At 34.3% G+C, this 24,349-nt stretch overlaps 1 protein-coding gene across 1 annotated transcript; it reads right to left on the bottom strand.

Moving 5' to 3' along the window:
* Positions 1 to 323: 323 nt before the first annotated feature.
* LOC128556602 (tyrosine-protein phosphatase 10D-like) lies at positions 324 to 24,349 on the bottom strand. The gene is made up of 6 exons (XM_053542145.1): positions 23,967 to 24,349; positions 13,448 to 13,520; positions 9,327 to 9,393; positions 5,591 to 5,896; positions 1,636 to 1,941; positions 324 to 652 (listed from the first exon to the last, which is right to left on the bottom strand). The coding sequence occupies exons 2-6, from the start codon at positions 13,490 to 13,492 to the stop codon at positions 324 to 326; spliced, it is 1,053 nt and encodes a 350-aa protein (XP_053398120.1). The 5' UTR covers positions 13,493 to 13,520; positions 23,967 to 24,349.

Genomic DNA, 24,349 nt, shown 5'->3' with positions numbered 1-24,349 from the left:
TTCCTCCCTTTTAAATATTTTGTGAATAAAAACTACAAAGATAAGAGAAAATTATCTTGATTATTTCTTGGACAACCCACACACCAGAGTGACTTTCCGAGTAGTATGAAAATTACCCACAAGTGGGTGTAAAATCCTTGATAACCGGTCCTGATAAAAGAACTTGATGGGAAAGTATTGAATTATATTGGAAGCTGTTAATTATGAAACCATTGCTTTCACTATTGATTGTGAGTTGTTGGATTCAATAAGAAAATAATTGTTGCCCTAGAATTTGGCCGATGTTGTGATTTAAAGATCTCTTAACCTCACAAAAAAGGCAATTATTCATTGAAAGTGTACCTACTCGTATATGTATGAGTCTCTAGTCCTGCTCCACTTATTAAACCGGGAACTGAGGTGTAGATGATAACTGAATAGTTTGTTCCTGGATCGAGTCCATTGAATTCTAGAGATATAACGTTATTTTTTCGTAGCATTATACAGTTCCCATTGTCTAGAGTTTCACACATGGTGTCAAGAGATGCTGATACAGGAAATATGACGATATGGTAATGAGTGTAACTTAAATTCTGATTATTCTTCCATGTGACTAAGAAACTCTGTTCGGTGACATTGCTGATACGTCCAGCGTCAGCAAGAGGCAGTGGTTCTACAGATATAATAAGAGAAATATAATAACGCTCTATATCAATCTACGATAAAGTTATAACAAATGCATCAACATTTCTCCGCAGCATTTATGAAATTGGTGAATTTATGAAATAACATTCTGAAATATTTATTAACCTGGAGGTCGTTACTTCGTGTCCAACTGAGGTCATGACCTCAACTTTCTCATCCGATAACAGCACAGGGTTTTCTCGGGATGGACTTTAGATTAATTCAAATAAGTTTACATCTCAGTCGAGCTAAAATAAATTAGTATAAGCTAAATATCTATACTTTAAAAGGTTTCAATTCCGTATTTAACCATAGTTTGCTGATTTCAACAGGGAAAATGCGGTTTGCTACAGATAGCCCCCCACCCCCACCCCTTTTTCCGGCAAGTAATTAACTTCGAGTTTATTGAGTTAACTATCCATCTCAAAATACTAATGCGTCACTGTACAGCAATTCTTCAAAGTGGAACTTGGACATGGTTTAACACTTTTTTGCATTAAATAAGAATAGGAGAACACAGTTAAAGTGAAAAAAATATCTTAAAATGTTGATGAAATATGACTGTCTATTTAAGTTTTAATATCATCATACTCCAAACAGTGGTAAGATGGGTTTTGACTATATAGATATAATCAAAGTTTTCATCAATTGATAGGGTGTAGAAACTGTCCTGATATGAATGTGCAGGTAAAACTATTTTCAAGAAAATAACATTCAAGGGTTTTGTTTTACTAATGAATTTACATGTCTTTTAAATTTACAAATATTACAAAAACATTTTACTATGACAGTGATATTTAATCTCCGCGAGTTGTTAGATTTAGATAAAAAAAAACAATTGCTTTCACTTTTGACTAATGAGTTGTTAGATTCAATAAGAAAATAAGTGTTGCTTTAGAATTTGGCCGATGTTGAGATTTAAAGGTCTCTTTACCTCTGAAAAATGCAATTATTCATTGAAATTATACCTACTCGTATATGTATGAGTCTCTGGTCCTGCTTCGCTTATTAAACCGGCAACTGAAGTGTAGATGATAACTGAATAATTTGTTCCTGGATCGAGTCCATTGAATTCTAGAGATGTAACGTTATTTTTGCGTAGCAATGTACAGTTGCCATTTTCTAGAGTTTCACACATGGCGCCAAGAGATGTTGATACAGGAGATATGACGATATGGTAATGAGTGTAACTTAAATTCTGATTATTGCTCCATGTGACTGCGAAACTCTGCTCGGTGACATTGCAAATTCGTCCAGCGTCAGCAAGAGGCAGCGGTTCTACAGATATAATAAGAGAAATATATAATAACGCTCTATATCAATCTACGATAAGGTTATGGTATTTCTTCGGAGCATTAATTACATGCTGAAATGTTTACATTAACCTAGAGGTCGTTACTTCGAGTCCAATTGAGGTCATGACCTCACCTTTCTCATACGACAACAGCACAGGGTTTTCTCGGAGAGATTTTGAGATTAATTCAAATAAGTTTACATCACAGTCGAGCTAAAATAAATTAGTAGAATCTATGAGCTATATATGAACATTTTTAAAGGTTTTGATTCAGTATTTAACAATAGTTTACTGATTTCTCTTCGTGTGTTCCTAAACAGTTAAAACATAGACGTTTGTTCTTCACCACTGCGGTTCTGGATTCATAGTCCCTCATAATGTTACAATCATTAGCAAAGTGCATATTGCTTGAACAAAACACACATACATTAGCGTTTGTAAAACGTTGTTGTTGTGTACGTTGATGTGGATGCATGTGTTTCTTATCCCTGTCCTGTCGTGCACGTGGTCTAAAGTCTGAACCAGTTAACAATGACATCGTGGTTGGTGTTTCATTCACTTACAAGTTACTGTTGACCTGACCTGCTTCTAATGCGTTGATTTCTTCATAGATTGCGCGGCGCATCTTCTATAATTCTAGATTTCTGCCTTTATGTTCACGTGCCAAGTTCTTGCGTATTTCTGCCGGACGTTTTTCAAATTTCACAGGCACTAAAAACATCCCAAATGATTCGTCATGCTGATCAAGTGACTCAAGTCCCCGAATGTACGTTTCTAGCTCGTAGTAACTTCTCAGGCTTGGCTTGGAAGTGTGTTGCTAGGCGACGGAAGATGTAGAAGAGACTGTATGTAAGCATGCACTATCTTATGCTTCTGTCTGTATTGTTCATGCAATAATTCTACTGCATTACTGTAGTTAACGTTCGTTAGGGCAAATCCATCTATTTTCCGTGCTGCTTCATCCTTCAGTTGTGAACGTAACTGATTGAATTTTTGCACATCCGTTAAATTCTGGTTTGAATGCACTGCTAAACTGAATGAATCCCAAAAAGCTTGCCATTCTAAGATGTTCTCGTTGAAAGTAGGTAATGAGAACTTTGGAAGGCGGGAATATTGCGTCGAACTTGTACTATTTCTATCCTGTACAATTATCGTCTGCAGTTCGCCAGGTGTTGATGAATTGACTCTGATTTTGTGAAGATTTTTCACGTCTCTCACTGAATTCTTGGAATTCACGAAGTTTGATCTGTATCGCTAATGAATATTCTTCAATGTTAATGATTTCTTCTTCAATCTCGCTGATTTCTGTCTGTTCAAGTATTTTTCCATTCAGTGATACAAGAGTCTCGAAATTGCCAGTGACAGATTCTAATATCGCACGAAATTCCTACATCGACGAACTATCCTTTGCATTTTCGATTTTCTGGAGTTGAATTTCTTTGCGTTGTCCCTCTCGGATCGATCGTAGTTTGTCTATCTTCATTGTTGCTTTGGTCACGGCACCAAAATCTGAAGGGGTTGCCTGTAAACCCTGTATTAAATGAAACGAACTCACGTCTGGTTCATACGAATCTATTCACTGAACTATATCCGATACAAACAATACATCGTAAGTGACGTATAACATCACGCATAAGTTGGTGTCAAAATAACGTCAATGTAATTTCGCGCTATTTCCGACACGAGTAATTATTGTGTAAAATAAACGAATAAATGTTTGAATCGAATTTCCTACCTCAGTGAAGGCGGCCGGGTCTAAAATCTTACCTGAGGTAACGAAAGTCAGAAGAAAAATAGAAACGGTCATCCATCCATCCAGATTCAGCTCAAATTTGCGGAAAAAGTAAACGGTTATGAGGCACTTTTCTTCCTACCATTATTTTTGTCTGGTCACATGCTTTAAAATTACATATGATTTAGGTCAGTCATTTGAAGATGTTGCGGTGCAGGTCGCGCAAGGTGTGCGTTTTAGGTCATTTTTACCTAAAAAATTAGTGTCCTGAAACCGGAGTTTTACTCCGATATGAAGTGTATGTCTTTTTGAGTTTTTAGAATTTACAAATATTACAAATACATTTTACTTTGACAGTAATATTTAATCTCCGTGAGTTGTTAGATTAAGATAATATAACAATAAAACAATTGCTTTAACTACTGACTAATGAAAGAAAGAAAATAATTGTTGCCTTAGAATTTGGCCGATGTTGAGATTTAAAGATTTCTTTACCCCACAAAAAGGCATTTATTCATTGAAATTGTACCTACTCGTATATGTTTGAGTCTTTGGTCCTGCTTCACTTATTAAACCGGGAACTGAGGTGTAGATAATAACTGAATATTTTGTTCCTGGATCGAGTTCATTGACATCTAGAGATGTTAAGTTATTTATGAGTAGCAGTGAACAGTTGTTGCTTTCTAGAGTTTGTTATTTAAGGCTATTGACTAGGCATAATAAGATTGTTTACTTTTTTCTAAATGCCCGATGTGTAAACGCAGCAAGGTAGCCAGTATTGTTACTGAACTGGACATTTTGGTTGTTCCACAGCGTGTCCTAGTAAAACTCCATAGCGTTACGGCAACATGGGGACCGTTTCAATGTATCAGTATATAGTAAAAAAAAATTCAAATATCTTTGTTTCGTTTAAGGATTAAAACAGTAGCTTTAAACTTCATTATGGGGGATCCATATATGGGCACAAAGACTGTACGAGCACCTGTGGACAACAGCACATGTTTTTCTCGGGGTTGACTTGAGATTAATTCAAATAAGTTTACATCATAGTCGAGCTAAAATAAATTAGTATAAGCTAAATATTTACATTTTAAAAGTTTTTTTCAGTATTTAACAATATTTTGCTAATTTCAATAGGGAAGATGCTGTTTTCTACAGATAGCCTCCCCCTTTTAACTGTAGGTAATTAACTTCTGGTTATAGAGATAAGTATCCATGACAAAATACTAATGCGTCAATGCACAGCAAATTCTGCAAAGTGAAACGTGGTCGTGGTTTTATATGTTCTCCATACATAATAAATCTGAACGGAGGATGAAGAATTTGAACTATAAAATGTGGTTAATCAGATTTGATCAAGTAATGGATTTGCTCGAATGTTTAGCAAATAATCACCTACATTTATTTGTGTTCATTGATTGCTTAGTGCATGTTACATTTTCACAGTAGGTACACTAATAAATATTTGATTTTCCTATTCCGGTTGCCCTGCCAAAGCATACGTAAAAATTTAATGAAATTTGATTGGCCAACTTTTTAAAGCGTATGTATATGCCTTTTTAAACTTTCTTATTGCTTTGACTATATAGATATAATGAAAGATTTCAGAAAACTGATTGGGCGTAGAATTTGTTTTGCAATGGTTACACAGGGAAAACGATATTTATAAAAGTTACATTCGTGGGTTTTGTGTTACTAGCTATTTACATGCGTTTTAAATTGTGAATTGTTAGATTTAGATAATAAAGCTATTGCTTTCACATATGACTATTGAGTTGTTGGAGTCAATAAGAAAATAGTTGTTGCCTTAGACTTTTGTCTATGTTGAGATTTAAAGATCTACAAAAAGATGTATCTCTTTTCCTCACAAAAAGGCAATTATTCATTGAAATTGTACCTACTTGTATATGTATGAGTCTCTGGTCCTGCTTCACTTATTAAACCGGCAACTGAGGTGTAGATGATAACTGAATAGTTTGTTCCTGGATCGAGTCCTTTGAATTCTAGAGATGTTACGTTTTTTTTGCGTAGCAATGTACAGTTGCCATTTTCTAGAGTTTCACACATGGCGCCAAGAGATGTTGATACAGGAGATATGACGATATGGTAATGAGTATAACTTAAACTCTGATTATTGTTCCATGTGAATACGAAACTCTGTTCGGTGACATTGCCGATACGTCCAGCGTCAGCAAGAGGCAGCGGTCCTACGATATAATAAGAGAAATATATAATAACGATCTATATCAATCTAAGTTAAAGTCGTACTAAATGCAACAGCATTTATTTCGGAGCATTAATAACATGCTGAAATACTTACATTAATCTGGAGGTCGTAACTTCGAGTCCAGTTCAGGTCATGACCTCACCTTTCTCATACGACACCGGTACTGTGTGTTCTCTTGGTGGACTTGATATTAATTCAAATAAGTTAAAATCACAGTCGAGCTAAAATAAATCGATATATTAAGCTAAATCTTCACATTTTATAAGGTTTTGATTCAGTATTTAACAATATTTTGCTGATATCAACAGGGAAAATACTGTTTGCTGCAGATAGCCACCTCTTATTACCTGCAGGCAATTAACTTTGAGTTTATAGAGTTAATCATCCATGACAAAATACTTATGCATCGTTGTACAGCAAATTCTGTAAAGTGGGTTAAGGAGATACAGAGCGGACACGAAATGGAAGGCTCAAGCTTTTGACCTTGAGTTGTGACCTTGACCTTGAGCCGACATGACTGACTCATGGGCTCTGCACATTGTCTTGATGAGGTAATCATTTGACCCATGTTTCATGATTATCCTTCAAGGGGTTTAGGAGATACAGAGTGGACACAAACTGTTACGGATGGAAGGACGGACTGACGGACGGAGACCATTCCTATAAACCCCACCACTCGTGGCGGGGGATTAATAACTACAATACTAGGATGTGGCAACATATTAGGGATACAAATATCTCCCTATTTTATATTCAAAGGCAAAGCATGAGCTGTGAACTCCTTGAAGGAGCATATCATGGCACACAAGGAACTGAAACTTGGTGGTCAAACTCAGAAGTGTTCCTAGAATACTTAGATACCCAATTTCTTAAAATGCAAGTAAAGTTCAGCCTCTGCTACTCAACATTGATGGGCACAAGTTACATACTACCGTACAAGTCCTTAAATTGGGTCAAGTAGCATAATGTTGTTTGTTTTTTTATTGCCAGCCTATACTAGCCATGTTTTCCAACCTCTGGACATAGGTTGCTATGGACCCTTGCAGCGCATTTATAATGTTCAGTGCCAGAAGTTCCTACGAGATAAGCCTTCTTCCAAGATAATTCGGTTTGACCTATGGTCAATGGCATGCAATGCTTATAACTCTGCATTTTCATTTGTAAACATGAAGTGCACAGGGATTTACCCTTAAAATCCAGATGTCATTTTGGATACCCAGCTTGCGCCTTCTAAGGAATACTCATCTCCTGAACCTAAAAGGGACATACATGAAGCACCAAGCAATCAACCGTCAGAGATGTGTGAAACAGCTGAAAAGGTTATAACAGATTTACAGACATTTGAACATAAACAGCAGAATAAAACAATCAACAGCATTAATTTTCTCTGGAAAATCCAGTTCATCTACCTGCAAATCTGAAACAAAATCAAAACCATCAAGCAAAAGTTGGAAGGTGAAAAAAGTATATCTTCATCCACTTTCAGTAAACAGCAGCGTGAACCTTATGCAAACAACAATAAGAGAAATACACAATGAATGTGATTACTCTTCAGACTCATCAGATGAGACTAGTGGCGATTAAGAATGTTGTGTTTGTCATTTTTTCAGCCGAAAGAACTTCAAAATGTCACAGTTGTACTTACTAAATGGGAAATTATTACTTGCGTTAGGTTAATTTAAATATGAATTGATCCTTATTATCAGAAACCTCATTCTGTGTCTGATTCACCCTTTGTATAGTTAAATTATATATTGTGTGTAAAACTTATATCTCATGATATGGCTGACTTTTTAAAATATATATGCATGTACAATAATATTATGTATATAAATTGCTGTGCAGTCAATAAGTAAACCAGAAATGTATGTTAACCAGTATTTAATAAAGATTTTTAACTTATTTCGACGCGGACTGCGGACAAGGGACTGCATACTTACAGTAGGGGGTTTCTCAAAATATTTAAAGGTTCGCAAGAAAGAAAACATACCTATGGTACATATGTTTCTTTTACCTAAATGTGAAGTAACTTTTCAGATGTCAACTAAATACTCTGCCGCATTTTACTTGCCTTTAGCATGTTCTTCAAATATTGTTTTGATATTGAGACATTTCTGGTGTTACCTATCTTCAGCGCGACTCGAACGACACGACAAGTGAAGTAATTTCGAACCCAATGTACTACGATAATATTTCACGCGTTAAAAATACAGCTTGAAAGATAACGGCTATTCCTATAAAAAACAGTTTGGTTTTAATTTGTATTCGTCCATACGATTTTTAGACTTGTTTTTCCTAGCAACAAGATAAAAAAAGCAGTACAAAATATTATTGTGAAAATTTTTTGTTGCATAGTAGATTACTTTACGTAAAGTCATTGTCTTTCATTAATTTTGATAATTGTAGACTGTTCCATGAAATAGAAATTTTAATGAAATATCTTGAATTGTTTCGTTCAACATTTTGTCTAAACATACAGGAAGTTCTCATACATGTATATTTCGTCCCCGTCGAAACAAGATCTGATACATTACCATAATTTAGCGACAACGTCCTGAATTAGTTATGTATCAGCATGTTCGAAACTAAAAAAAGAATAGCATATCTGATACATCATCATGATCTAGCGACAACATCCTGAATTAGTTATGTTCCAGCATGTTTGAAAATAATTTAAAAAAAAAAAAAAGAATACTAGTAACCACTTCGTATATGAGATTTTGAATCAAAGGACTGAAAGCACTAGAGGATCGATTGTCTCTGAACAACACATATTAATTTTATGGCATAAAAAATTGGTATGAAGCATTAAGCATTAAGTAACTGTCATTTAGCAAACAGTAACTGCCATTTTACATTAAGTTATTGGCATTTAACATTAATTATTCGGCATTTGGCATTTGACATTTAGCACCGGCCTTCCATAGATTCCCTACAGATATGGCTTTCTTCGCATGTAACAATATGACTGTTTAATACATACTACTCTTCAATGATACTTTGAAACATATAATTTATTAGGCTCTGATCAGTTATCCGTAAGTTATACTCTGTGTACATATAAATTTGCACTTGTTTTATTATGACATGTATGCATTGTTTCTACAGACAAAAATACCAAATTTGGTGCTCCTAAAAAAATTGATTATTGGGAAAAAGCACGGGTAACTATTGTTTTTCTTTTCTATGTTAACTTATGGTACATCAGTCTATAAATTTGCAAAATTATACAAAAATCTATCTGCTAGAATTAACTGTGAAAAATACCTTTTTAAATTGAAAATTATAACAGTGTGCATTTTTTGCTGCAATATTTATTTTAATGACTTCCGTCTGTGCACTGTTTAAACTGGATGATGCTACACTTATTGCATTAATATTGTGTTGCATTACATCTAACAAACACTTACCCTTACGTAAAATCGGTGTGTTCATCGGTGTTAATACTGTTGTTGTGTCTGCCAGAGTCAAAAACATCTGAAAAACAAACAATTATGTGGAAAGGAGTAATGTGAATTGCACACTTAACGGAGCTAATAACTCCCATTCGTTATTTTTGCAATATCTTCCATATTACATAAAATATACTTCTGATATTGTTCGCTTGTTTACAACGATAGCTTTTAACGAACTCAGTGTGTCATTCAATTTTATGACTATAGAATTCCGCATAAGCCAGTTGTAGGGGGCGCATTTCATTACCCTTCATGAACAGGCTCAATCAAACTTTTATCTATCAAATATTATTTTGCCTGGTTACACTTTATGCTTCAAAATGATCTTCTTATAGATGTTATCGAATTTCATTTAAAATCGGAAAAGGTTATACTATCTTTCAACTAATTTTGCTAACTCAAACCGATTTGAAAAGTCTAAACTTAACAAACGAACGAATTTTGTCATAAAGCCAGAGAGCCTTGACAAAAGCAAAATGGCTTCTCTATCCTGTGATATCTTACAAACAAATTTAAATTTGGCTAAATATTTGATCACATATCAGAAATAGTCACTATCTTCTGTATCCTTACATTTGCCCGTATAATTGGGTTTACTTTTATGACTTTTCGAAAATGTGTAGAGATTGTTAAATGAATAAAATAATATCATGGCATTAATCTATTTTATTAAATTTTTAAGATTATATTTCAATATAATCAACAATATTTCAATATATAACAACCAGTATTTCTAAACATGTACTATTCGTTATATGAAAGATATTTTCTAACATTTTTGCGGGGTGTTAGACGATACGATTAGTACATGACACGTGTCCTCTGGAAATGCTTGATGTAATATCCTAAAAGTTCAAAGAGGGGACATAACTCACAAAATATATCTAAACATGAAACTCCAGGCAATATGCTCATGTGCATCTGATATCAATGATGTATAACAGGTTTTATTTGTGTTTTATGGAATTGAGTGTACATTGTATTATCATAAAGTCCCAAAAACGGACATGACTAAACAACGGACATAAAGCTCTGCATAATGTGAGTATATATAATACATACTATATCCATTTCCTGTTCATGTATTAGACGTTTAATTTGACTGGGATTGAAATTGTAGCATTGAGTATGCAAGGCACATGTGTAGTTATTATAAAAACAAAACAAGGGGCACAACTAAACGAACAGACATGAAACTCCCGATAATATGCGAATTTCCATTTTATGTTATGTTTCATTTGATTTTGACTAATGCATAGCTGTAGAAGAAGGTGGATACACAAGGTACACAATGTACAACTGTAAAGTCTAAAAATGAGCTACTTACTGAAGAAAAATTACAGAACCCGAGCGTTTTAACAATAGGTACTTACCCACTTAATGTTAATGATGTAGTTTTTATTTAGAAGGGGTAAACAAATGTAACATTGTAAGGTCCAAAAAAAGTAGCAAAACCAAACAAGAGATATCTGGACATGAAAGTCCACACTATGTGCGAATGTCAGCTTCATGTTGAAAATATTTATCAAGCTTTATTTCAATTGGATGAAACTGTATTTATTTACTAGGAGTTTAATGACGGACTAATGGATGAAAGAAATGACGGACGGACACTCAATGACTTCCAGATTTTCGACATGGGAACATAAAAATGTCTTAACCTAGTATTTTTAGATGGACGGACAGATGAAACTGTATTTATTTAAGAGTTTAATGACGGACTAATGGATGAAAGAAATGACGGACGGACGCTCAATGGCTTCCAGGTTTTCGACATGGGAACATAAAAATGTCTTAACCTAGTATTTTTAGACGGACGGACAGATGAAACTGTATTTATTTAGGAGTTTAATGACGGCCTAATGGATGAAAGAAATGACGGACTGACACTCAATGGCTTCCAGGTTTCCGACATGGGAACATAAAATTGTCTTTACCTAATATTTTTAGACGACGGATAGATGAAACTGTATTTATTTAGGAGTTTCATGACGGACACACAATGGCTTACAGGTTTTCGACATGGGAACATAAAAATGTCTTAACCTAGTATTTTTAGATGTCGGACAGATGAAACTGTATTTATTTAGGAGTTTAATGACGGACTAATGGATGCAAGAAATGATTGACGGACACTCAATGGCTTCCAGGTTTTCGACATGGGAACATAAAAATGTCTTTACCTAGTATTTTAAGCATATGGAAAAAATCCAACTGTGAGGCCATCATAATTGGCGACATTTTTGTTTGAAGGTTATTCATAGTCGCCATCGGTAACCCGTATAGGCGGCTTCCCCAGAAGATTGTAAGGATAATGGAAAAAAAACAGAAGACGCTACATTTCCAGAAGCTTCATTGGTTCTTCAACGTGTCAAGTGTGAATCACCCGTACATAGGACTCTTGTCTCAATGTTTAAAATTCACGACCTCTTGTTTCGTAGTCAGACTGCTGTACCACTTGACCACTAGGACGCTCCTTAATGCATGTCTATATCATGTTAATCACAGGGCTGCCATTTGTGTAGCAGAATTTGTATAGAAGAATACAAATGAAATTCGAAATATATATGTAGTGGAAATTTATGTAGTTATTTATATTTTATTTCATAAAACGGAATGCTACGGTGCCCCTAAAGTGACATGTTACGCACTTTTTTTCCACTTAGGTAATGTGAGACTTTTTTTATTTCGTTAATTAGTTATTTCGTTTAAACGAATTAGTTATTATAATTTCGTTTAAACGAAATAGTTATTTCGTTAAAACGAAATGATTTCGTTTAAACGAAATAGTTATTTTGTTTAAACGAAATGATTTCGTTTAAACGAAATGATTTCGTTTAAACGAAATAAAAAAAAGTCTCACATTACCTAAGTGGAAAAAAAAGTGCGTAAAATGTCACTTTAGGGGCACCGTAGAATGCAGTCAAATACCTTGATAATACTTCTTTGTTCCTTTTAGTATATTTCCTGATTTAAAAAGACCGTTTGCTTTATCAAAAATACTTAATTTTACGCTACAACTGATAAAACAAAACCGATACTAATCATTGTTATTTGTCTTGGAAACGTCCTGACGTCCTTTCTGTATACGGACTTGCTTTCTCGCTCTTTTTTTTTAATACGCTGCTATACAAAAATAGTTCTACAAAGCTTTATTTATACATACTGTCTAAATCAACATGGTCATAATAACTTGACCAAAACAAAAAGGAAGTAAATAAATATATAGATAAATAAATAAATGCATACATAGATACTATTCAATGAATTTTAAGGAATAATGAATCTTAAAAGTTTATCGGATGGTATGTTGTATCATCAGTATGTAACAGACTGAAATACTTCAGCCCTGACCAGGAATCGAAACCGGGACCTCTCACACCTAAGGCGGACACTCTACCACTTCTCTTTAAAAGGTAGCATAATAGTAAGGAAGTATAAAGTGCACCATTATACTCTCCCCTACTGCATACATCCCCTCCATTTTAGAATTCGTCCTCGAATTCTAGCAGTTTGAACCTCTGTGGGACGTTCAAACGTGTCCATTCATATCTACCCTTGAGTTATTTATGTTGAGCGCCAAATGTAACAGGCTGAAAATACTTCAGCCCTGACCGGGAGTCGAACCGGGGAGCTCTCACATCTAAGATGGACGCTATAAAAACTAGCTTAATAACAAGGAAGTATAAGCGCACCCTTATATTCTACCCTACTACAAGTTGATGATGCAATTATAGTAAGAATGAGTTCCCAAAGAAGAATGGAAAGTAGGTTTTTCACTGAAATATCTTCGACTAAAAAGATTCAGAAGCCACTTTCCTTATAAAAGAAAACAGAGAACATCTTTTCGTATTTTCAACTATATTTTCTACAATGAAGCTGATATCCCTTCTGCAACCATTTTTGTTGTCAGAGACTTTTGCCCTTAACATTTTACTTTTGTGTAATTTAATCAACAAATTGCCACACGACCTTTCGAAATTCTAATCTCAGCAAAGAGTTCTAGCTTATGATGTTACATGGCAATTTCATTGCTAAGTAAAATGGTAAAAGACATTTAAAATAAAAGTTCTTACCAAAACTATAAATAGGAACTTCGAAACAACTGTAGTTCTTGCCATCTTGAATTTCTCCTCGTCTTCATTAAATCTGCAAGATTAACATAATCATTTTTTATCACAATTTTAGGAAAACAGTGTTTAATGCATCTGTACTCCCTAGTACACGATCTTTTTAAAAGTACTGACCAGATTTTCCGAATGATTGCACAATATGGTTTAGTAACCACATGTGTGATAACAGGAGGAACTTACGTTCATTCGTCATTTGTCTGTCCCCCGTCCGTCCCTCCATCCGTCAGGTCACTTTTCGGTTACAAAATGTGGACCCGGCAACGACTTTAGAGAACTACAAAGACAATATTAAAAATTTAGGAGTACTTTTAGTTTGTATATTGAATCAAAAATGTATTAAGCGATAACTTTAAATGTTTTAAAGATTTTTATCATGAAACAAGCACACAAATAGTTTTGTTTTTCCGTCAGTCAATCAGTCAAACAGTCAGCCACAAAAAGGTACACTATGTGGTAACTTTATAAACAAAAAGATATTTTTCATTAAACTTTATAATTGTGACCAACTTGTAAAAAACGCTATCTTGATTATTTATCTTTTATTATGTCGATAATAAGTTGATCATATGATTCGTTCATACTTGGTTTAAAATAATTGGACATTGTCACAGGATAATAAGAACATTTTTATCATACATTGAGAACAGCATTTCTTGTAAAGTGTTGATTTTGTTTATCTTTCATAAATTTGTCTCCTTTCAAGGCAGAATTGCTTGCTTGAACTTTGATATTTTTCAAACTTAATACTGTCTGCCAGTAAGTTCATATCAAAAGTTCAGTTTCACAAACTGCAACAGAAGGACACATTTACAAACAAATAATGAACCAGTCGCATTAAAAGTTAAATGTTTTATGAAATATTATTTACTAGTGGTAGATAGACACTAGTAAGACGGAAATATGGAAAGTATGAAGTTTTTTGTTATTAAATAGTTATACATATTTTGTTACAGATATCCATTTTTAATTGTAAGTATGTACCTTCTGGAATGGGACGTTTACTGCTAGGCAATGATAGTCTTGGGACCAAGATCACAATGCTGCCCTAACATTAGTCAATTGTTCAAGTTTAAGCCTACTATCAACCAATCATGCTTGAGATCTGATTGGTTTCCAAACTCAGTTTTATAATCTCGTTGGTATTTTTCGCCCATTTTAGAGTCAAAATGTTTAAAATTGCTTCAACCACTAAAGGTTATTATCTAAGACTCCCTTTTTATAAAATTACATCATATCGACTACGAACGACCAGGAGAGTATTTGTTCACAATATTTTGTCAATGTAGCTTAAGCAACTACTAGGGACGCCAGGGAGTAACATATTCCAGTGTCTCATGAACAGACACAACCAAGTAGAGTTTGTTCTTGTTTGGTTTGGATGTGTTCTATCCTTTCAAAGAACCTTCTTATACGTTTTAATTGTATCTAACCGTTCGTCAAGTTATCATATCACTTTTCTCCACCTTTTTTCGTATTCAGTTCTGGAAAATGGCTTAATCGATCTCGATATCAATAGCTGATAGTGAATGAATGCCCGGGGTTAAGTGTTAAGGCCTAAAAAATTCTTTGTTTCCGGTAACATACTCAAAAGAATTAGGGTAGGTAGGTCGAAAAACAATTTTGGAGGAAACCTTTTTTATTAAGTGAGACTTTTCGGAAATTGTTTTTATGTCAAAAATGAATACAAATAAGGGGGTTATGCCTTTAGAGCATCAGTAAGTTGATTTCTAACATCACTGACCATGTTAAAAGCATAAAAAGTGAAGTTTTGCAACTTTTTTCTAAAAAGTTGAAAAAAATATTCTCAGAGGCCATAAAAACATTAAGGGTCTGGCCAAAAATTTAGGGTAGGTCGGGATACCGGAAACAAACAATTTTCTACGCCTAAATATAAAGTAATTAGCAATGTTTTGGTAAAAACATACAATACAATCAAAAGGATTATAAACGCGATAGTCGCGTATTTTGATCGGAAACATTATTTGTTCATTAATCAATAATTGCTAGCTTACCTGTATAAGCCCTATTAGATACGTTCCATTTATCAATACCCTAATTAAGTAACGAATAAGAGTATAAGCTTGAACGTAACGAATAAGAGAATACGTTCTTTGGCAAATTACACTATTAATAAATTTCTGCAAGGCAAAGCCTGCATGGATATCACATTAAACGCGCAATATCTGGTGTTGTTCAATAATCCAATTAACAGACAACACGGGGCAACGTTAGCAGAATAATGTACCCATCGTCAAATACAGTATTTATAAAACGATTTAAACAAGCGGCATCCAGATTGTACGGCTATTCGTGGTATACCTATAACCGAATACCCCGTGATAACAATGTTTAAGAGATTTTTGAAGTTTTAAGTCCAGATACTTAAAGTAAGAAACTGGTTGTTGATCAGCACCTAGGTGAGAACCATCTTCATGGGCAGAAAAATTGTCTGACACCATCGATGATAATAGTGATAATGATGGTGATAACGGGTGTAAAAAGAACAATACTACCGCCCGGATTACAAAGAAAGAAAGAAAGATTGGCATTGAGAAGGCGTGTCAGCTAATTATGCTACGGCAGCGAGGTGTAATTGTCGGGAATTGTTCATTCATTAAGTGAACAGTTTATATTATCCTCAACTTATCCCCAGCTTAAAGGCCAAGCCGTCTCGCGATACTCTAAATGTCGGCTTAACTTAGAGGAACGTAAAATCAATTATCAATGTTATTATGTGGCTCTTTAAATAAATCGCCGGTCCACAGTTTGTGCTTTAAGACTGATTTATTTTCAATACATGTTTACCGGGCTCATAAGTCAAAAAGTTAAAAATAACACTGAAAATTAATTTCTGATGTCATATTATAAAACACTTACAGAATGGCTTCCTGGTCAATAGTCAAAACTATTGATGTTCGGTCCTTCCGAACTTGGGCAATAGTTTTGACTATTTAACAGACAAGCTATTCAATAACTGTTTATTATTACATGTCTCCTTATATAATTCGCCAGTCCTTAGTTTGTGCTTTATGGCCCGAAGTATGATTCTACATTCAATGCATGTTTACAGAGCAGATAAATTAAAAAAAAAACTGGAAAATAATTTCTAATATCATGTAATAAAACATATATTGAATCCTTCATACTTTGGGCTAAAGTTTTGACTGTTGACCGGCAAGTCATACAATTAATGTATGATATGCTGCCGGATATACTCAAATCGACCAGAGAATACCTTGGAAAATGCAAGTGTCTGTTACTTAGACCAATGTTAATTGTATATATCTATTATAAACACTGCCGAGCCGCTGCATCTTTCCTCGCATTTACCCGTTCTCTTAACATATACTGAAGTCACTCTCGTCTACAAGCACTCTCGTCTACTTAAAGCAAGCTCTCATACATGAAAGAAAGCGGGGAAAACAATGATAATGATGATGATAGTGACACCGAGGCAGAAGCCAAAAATAAAATAGCGTGAGAAGGCTTCATCCCCATTTTAGCTTAAAAAGATGGGCGGGAAATTAAGCAACAGAATTTGAAATAGCAGAATTTCAGTGAAAGTGAAAAAAGCGAAGTTAAGGTAATTCTGCACTTTTGAAAACCCGGAAGTGATGGCGTAACGTCATTTATCCGGAAAACGTTGAATAAAGTTTGGATTCGGTGTACGAAAATGAAATCACTTCATGAATTAATGGCAACCGTTGATTAAATTTATTACAGTGACAGTGTTACTATCTTTCTCAAGTTAAAATATGATATTAAAACATCTGACATGATAAATGATTCATTATAGTGTCTAGATATTAGCGTGAAATGTGCGGTTCACTTTATGGTCAAAATTTCAAAAATAAGCGCACGGACCTACATGTATACGTTTTATTCCATCACATTATAGGACATGTACAGTTTAAAAAAAATACATGGAAGTTATTATTTTCCCATAGACTCCCATTACGAAAAATTGCATGAGGTCCAAATTTTTCAAATCAGTCTAGCAAAAAAATCAAGCACACGATCCTATCTTTTTTCTTTGCTGAAATTTTTGAATATATTTTGAAAAATCAGAGTTTCATTAAATTCTACATAAGAAAATTCAATCCGAACGTGCAGAACTACCATTAACATACCACTCAAATTTCTTTTTTCAAAGATACAAACTCTGGTCTTTCTGATATTTGTAATAAGACCCATTTAACAGAATATTGATGACTACAATCAAACTGTGCTTGTAAGGTCCCCGCATTTGTACTAAAAAATTACAATTGAAAATAAACTATTTATAGTAAAAATAAAGGGAAGTAATTCTATTTAAAAATTGTAAGACCATGCAAAAGGGTTCTGCAAAATGAATAATACATTTTAAGTTATGCTCTTTACATGAAATATGATGGGCAGCTTGGACCTTGCTGTGACCTTGACCTTTGACCTACCGCCCTGATTTATGTACTCTGCACATTGTCGCATCACCACCTGCCTTCATCACAAGTTTGAGGTCAATACCTTGACTGGTTGAAAAGTTATGCTCCAGACACTAAATATGGTGGACAAGTTTGACCTGTGAACTCAATTTGTGATCTTGACCTTACATCTACAGACCAGATTTATCTTCTCTGCAGATCGTCTCATCAAGACCTACCTACGCGTCAAGTTTGAAGTTAATGCCTTGAATGGTTAATAAGTTAAGCTCCGCACACGAAATATGACAGACAGATTTGACCTTTAAGCTCAGTTTGTAGCCTTGGCGTACAGACCGGACTCTTAAAATCTACACATCGTCTCATCACCACCTAACTACATGCCAAGTCTGAAGTCAATATCTTGCATGGTTATTTAGTTATGCTCCTGATACAGTTTTGACCTTTGAGCTCAATTTGTGACGTCTGTACATCGTCTCATCGCCATATACTAATATGCCAAATTTCAAATCAATACCTTTAATGATTATAAAGTTATTCTCCCGACACGAATTATGACGGACAGAAGTTAGACGGACAGACAGACGAACGGACATTCTAACGAAACGATATTTCTGTTACACCCCCATTGTTCTCTCTATTGTTTTATCAGTCACATAAAAAGAAAAAGGTCACATAAACAGAACGGAATGAATGACATCAAAGAGAAAGTACCGTTATGCAGTCACTTAAACATCATTTCGCAGGCACGGACGGACGCACGCGCCATCATTTAGTATTACGTCCCGCTTTTCCAAAACGGGCGTATAAAAATGAAAGAAAATGAAAGTGACAATATCTATCATGTTTACCAAAAACTGGTAGGTATTAAACTATAAAATGTGAAAAGCAGAAAATCAAGTAACTCTCCTGGACTAATATTCGTTCATGCATATCTATGAATGATATAAATTAACGATATATTCTATTAATATATATGCTTTTGGTGTGGCTGGTACTAGTTCTCAACAAACTTATCAGCACTATATATTGTATAAAAGTATGGAGAACCAGCGTTCATATGTCACTGCGTCTGTTTTATCGCTTCGGAATTAGATTTGATTATCTTTCTGTTGTTACTGAAAAGTTTTGATCCATCACTCAAAACAGCTGTCTCACCTATTACGTCAGGAATCATTGTTGGTAAAGTTGTCTAAAATACAATTTATATTACGTACAAATATATCTCAAGGTTTTATTTTTAATTATTTCATTCAATAAGTTTAGTTTGAAGAAATATTTTTTTCTTTTTTTACTTTTTCCCAAATACACCGTAATGCTTATGGTCCTTGCTGTAAGGCTCTTCATCTGCGTACAATTCCACTAAATCCAGTGTGTATGAAAGTCCGTATTTGTCAAAATCGTAACTACGATGGTTTTCTGCTCATACGTTGGGCAGATCACCAATTGTTGAAATATGTAGTTATTGATGCCTATTTAAAATTTTGAAATTATTCTTAATTTTAAGGTTCGTATGCTATCCGCCAAAATTGCAGACTTTCCAAAATACATTACATCCTATAATAAGTTGGAATATATGCTGACGGTGTTGAACACTTCGCATGGAAAAATGTCTGTTTGTAGACATGTTTAGTCAGTAAGAACCGAATTTGTCGGTTTTTATCTAAAAGAAAGGCAAAAGAGTCGTCTATTTAAAAGTAAGAACAAAGAAAGTAATGAACATTTAGCTTTGGGTAGTATAGCCACGAATGAATACAATTACAGTTAAATTGTTATTCATATTTATGCAAGCACGTTTAAACGTTCCATAAAAAACATGTGTAAAGGGCGATTTTACTTAATCAAACACCCAAGGATTGAAAAATTGCAGGCGGGGAGCAGAGTTACGACCCCTGGCAAGAAGGAATCAAAATTCGGGAAATATCTTAATATCGCAGAAGAAAAGCAGCATGGCTACCCATTATTTTAATGTTGGTTTATTTTTTATGTATAATACTACAAAGACAAACAAGTTGTCTGTTGAAAAAAAACTACCGTTTCTTAAAATGGCGACGGACCAAACAAATCTGACAGTGCCAGATAAAAAATGTCCAAGTTTTGAAAATGCCTAGTCGCGTGTGTGAAAATATTATGGTAGTTTGCCTGTTATGTCGGAAACCTGTGCTAAACCACGCTTTGAAGTAGCTGGCGGTTTGAACGAAATAATCGCCTTGGAGATCCTAACTTCGTTTTAATGTGACATCGAAGCGAAATTCAAATCGCCCGATCTTTTAACTACACAATTTTATCCAATAACAACCTGTAGCTCGACGACATGATTTAAGCTCCGCCTACTTCAGATACGCGGTATCGTCTTTGACACTTTAATTTGTAAACTAATTGTTGCTAAACTAAACAGTATGTATATAACATAAACTAATAAACATTCTCTTTTGACCGTTTAAAAAGTATCATACCTCGAATGATTTCATTACATCCACCTAGTTATGAAAGTGCTATAAAACATTACCAAACCCAGTCTTTAGTAACATATTTCTGACACTTTGTGGGAAAAAAACAATTTCACCTAAATTCACAATGCAGCAGAAACTAGGATAAACCTGTTGGACAACTTTTTCCTTTAATGCATGCATGACGGGGTCTAAAGGAATATGTTATTCTATGTGATGCCATGTGTATAATTCAGGGCCAGTAAATATACATTCAATGTTACGAGTTTTCGTTGCACTGGGAGGGAGCTTGATTTTCTTTTTTTCTGAGCCAGTTTTAGAATATATACTGTACTTTTCATAATTACGGGGTTTCTGATTAAGTAAGACTGAAAAATATACTATGGATTTTTTTATTTGCAATAGATTAACAATGAAAAGAAAAAAGATTCAATATTTTTTCTTTGAATTAAGCATCTCTAATTGCTACCTTACATATTTCATCTCTATAAGCTATAGCGTACACGTAAGTTACATTTCTGTGTTCAAGGTTACCCTACTGAAGAAATGAATTACACAAGCTCTATCATTTCTAGCTTTCCTTTAATTGGAAAGGTCTTACAGAAGATGTTATATATTATAACAGTAAGAACAAAGACAAATATCAAAGAGGGAATGCCACATACCAAAAACGCAGCCTCCCCAATACGAAACCCACAGCACGCAGACGTGCGCATCACACACACACACACACACACACACACACACACAAACACAAAAAGCCAACACACGAGGACAAAACGAACAAGCAAAAGAACACAGTGGGGCATCGCATTGAAACGGTCAGTGCCAAAACACCACTGGGAAAGCTTTAACCGGTTTATGGTGCGCACCCAACCCCATTCTTATCACAACCATGTTCCAAAGACACGGGACAGTGTAAATAAAAGTAATCCCCGCCAGGTGAATCTCTAACACACGTAATGGAAACAAAAAGGCATAGCAAGTAAAATCGTTCAATGATTCATAACCACTCGAATCAGCCAACAGATTTGTGCAAATTAAGCAGTGTATAAAGAAATAAATGTCTTGCAGTCCAGCGCGAAGCCTTTCGACAAAAAATTAGTACCTACAGTGCAAATTGAAATGATTCATTACAACTGGACGCCTCTATTGCATATTGATATCACCTTTTGTAACTCAAAGCGGTGTTATACAACAGATGCAAAAGCTCTGAAGCCAACACAAAAACAGTGGTCAAAAATGAAAGGAGAACTGAATATGCCTGATTCCAAACAACCGACTTGGCAATAAAATATAGTGTACACTTGATCAAAAATAGAATTTGTACTCTTCTCCTGGCTTACTCTTAACAGTAATTTTATAATCGTCCTTACGTCCTGTCAAAACTTTTATTTGCATCAAAATTAAAAATTCCCATATTCAAAAAAGGAGCGTTACTGCAAATATTAATTTTGCTGTTTTTGCAACTAAAAGGATCATGCTTACAGTAAGTGTACATTCGACAATGAGAAATAAGAAATAAGTCATAAATGGTATCACATATTTGAAGCAATCTATTTTGAATGTTGTTACACAATATTATTGATGAATATAACGACATTTAACACAGGTTGTGATAAACATGTTTCACGTCATCGGTTCAAAGGTATTTAAGATGGTTTACTGATTTTGAAGCATTTCTCCGACTGTTCATGGGTACTTCGCTGCAAACAGGGTAACTCTCATTATTGAATTATATCCGGACAATCCACTATAACATTTATCACCTGTTTTGAAAGCATCCATGCGGGAAAATGTTGATGGTAAAACGATTCAAGGATTTGTTTGCAATATAGGATATCTTTTTCAGGTTTATTTTATTATAGTTTAGGTAAACCATGATAAAGAGCATATGATTCTCTTTCCCTCAGAACTCTTTTATGGGCTGTTGAATTTGCTAAAAGACTTGAGAAACTTCTTTTAAGTGTTTAAAGTAGAATGTGTATACTAACATCGAAGTGGCTTACCTGTAGAGATTAAAGGATAAAAATGGAGCTCATACAATAGTTGTCCATTTTGCATTAGGAAATATTTAAAGTATTAGACCCCTAATAGTAATGTTTAAAAAAATGGCATTTGCTCGGTATATTCTTAAAGTTGATCGTGTTTCGCACTGTGTTGCAATTTTTAAACAACTTTTACCTTGCCGTTTTTTTATAAATTTTGTGTTATTTATGGTATTTCCTCAAGCTCAAGTAGAGACAAATTTACAAAGCGATGACCTTCATCCAAAACGTTTGTAGAGAAGTCATTATACCATTGTTTTTTATAAAAGAAACATCGAACTATTGGTTAACAATCATAAAACTTAAAATAAAACTGTCAATATCATTTTTCTATGGTGCCTCAAGTAAACGGATTTAATGAAACAGAATTCAAACTCCAAAAATAACCTTGGGGCAGAAGTAAAACCTACCTACATTTCTTTCACAATATGTAATCTAAAGAATGAAGGCAAAATAGAGAATTTTTATCACATGTAACTCAGTATTTTTAAAGATGTCTAACTCTACCACTTCTGTTTCAGAGGTAAATTCGCTTTGAACAGCAAGAAATCGCTTGTCAAATGAATGTTTTTCCACTTTTGTACAATAAATCAATAATAAGTCTTGAACTTACCAGAAAAAAAGAAAATAAGGGAAAAAAAATTGGTTCCCCCCCCCCCCCCCCCCCCCCCCCTCCACACCCAGGAACTGAATACTCTTCTAAAAAGGAGGTACTTTATTACGGGTCTTATACCTTAATGGTCATTTATTGAGTAACAAGTAAGAGGCGAAAATAAAAGAGATGTATTTTCTAACAAACAAGCAAGACTAAAACTAGATATCTCTATGTGTTATTATGCAACACACTCGCTATATACATGTACGTCACAATTATGACGTCATTTCGTCAAACGTCATAGCGATGCGCAGGAAAAGAAATCCACACTACAAGGAAGATTCTAAATATTCAATTGACAAAAAATCATTTACGTATTACAATCGAAATAATATATCTCAAACAATGCTTTGCTTTTGAATAAGATCACTATTTGTCGTGAAGCTGCGTATTATTACATCACTCAGGCTGCGCCTTTGTGATATCTAGATCTAATTCTTTCGCATTTGAACACAAGACAATGAGTGTATACAACGAAATATCACTGTTTGGGATATATCATTTCTTAACTAGATCTACTTATAATTTCTGGGTATTATTTTTATTCTTTTCTCATTTTTTTTTTATGTTAGATCTAGATCTAGATGTTACTTCAGTCATTCGAAGGTGGTGTCCGTAATTTGTTGCCAGCGCTACAGTCTATGCTCTTGGTGTCAGTGTAACCTCTCCCTCATCTACCCACCCAAGCACAAGTAAACATTTTGTATTGAATATATCAAAATAATTTTGCAGATGTAGATTCTATATAAAGTACTCTGTTTTGAAGACATATAAGTCGAAAGTTTCTCTGTACACAGCGTGTGAATCTAGTAGAAATTATAAGGATTCTATTTAGGTAAAGTCGTATTTTACTGTGGGTAAATACTTTCAATGAACAAATTAAATACTCACATTTACATATTCAGCGTCAAGGATATTCTCGTTTTGAATGTCCTAATATCACTCTTCCACTGTTCACAAATATTTAAATATTTCGGCCCGTTTATGACACGTCTAGTCCAATGTATCAATTTAAACTGCCTGTTTTAGCAAATTTAAAGCTCACGCGGCATTCTCGATATCTGTAGATTACCACACTTTTTATCAAAATGTGATATCCGAGTGCATTTGCAGTAGTTTCTTATTATATTTAATATTAGAAGAAATGAACTTTTACAACGCACAAAAATAAACATGTTTGACGCAACCACTGATGTTTACTTTCTTAAACATGCAAACTTCACGCTTTATTTGCAGTATTTTAACAAAAAAAGGCTTTTAGAAATCGGTATAAA

The sequence above is a fragment of the Mercenaria mercenaria genome, chromosome 4 (genome assembly GCF_021730395.1).
Source record: "Mercenaria mercenaria strain notata chromosome 4, MADL_Memer_1, whole genome shotgun sequence".
Taxonomy (NCBI): domain Eukaryota; kingdom Metazoa; phylum Mollusca; class Bivalvia; order Venerida; family Veneridae; genus Mercenaria; species Mercenaria mercenaria.
This window is presented reverse-complemented; position numbering and strand designations above follow the sequence as displayed.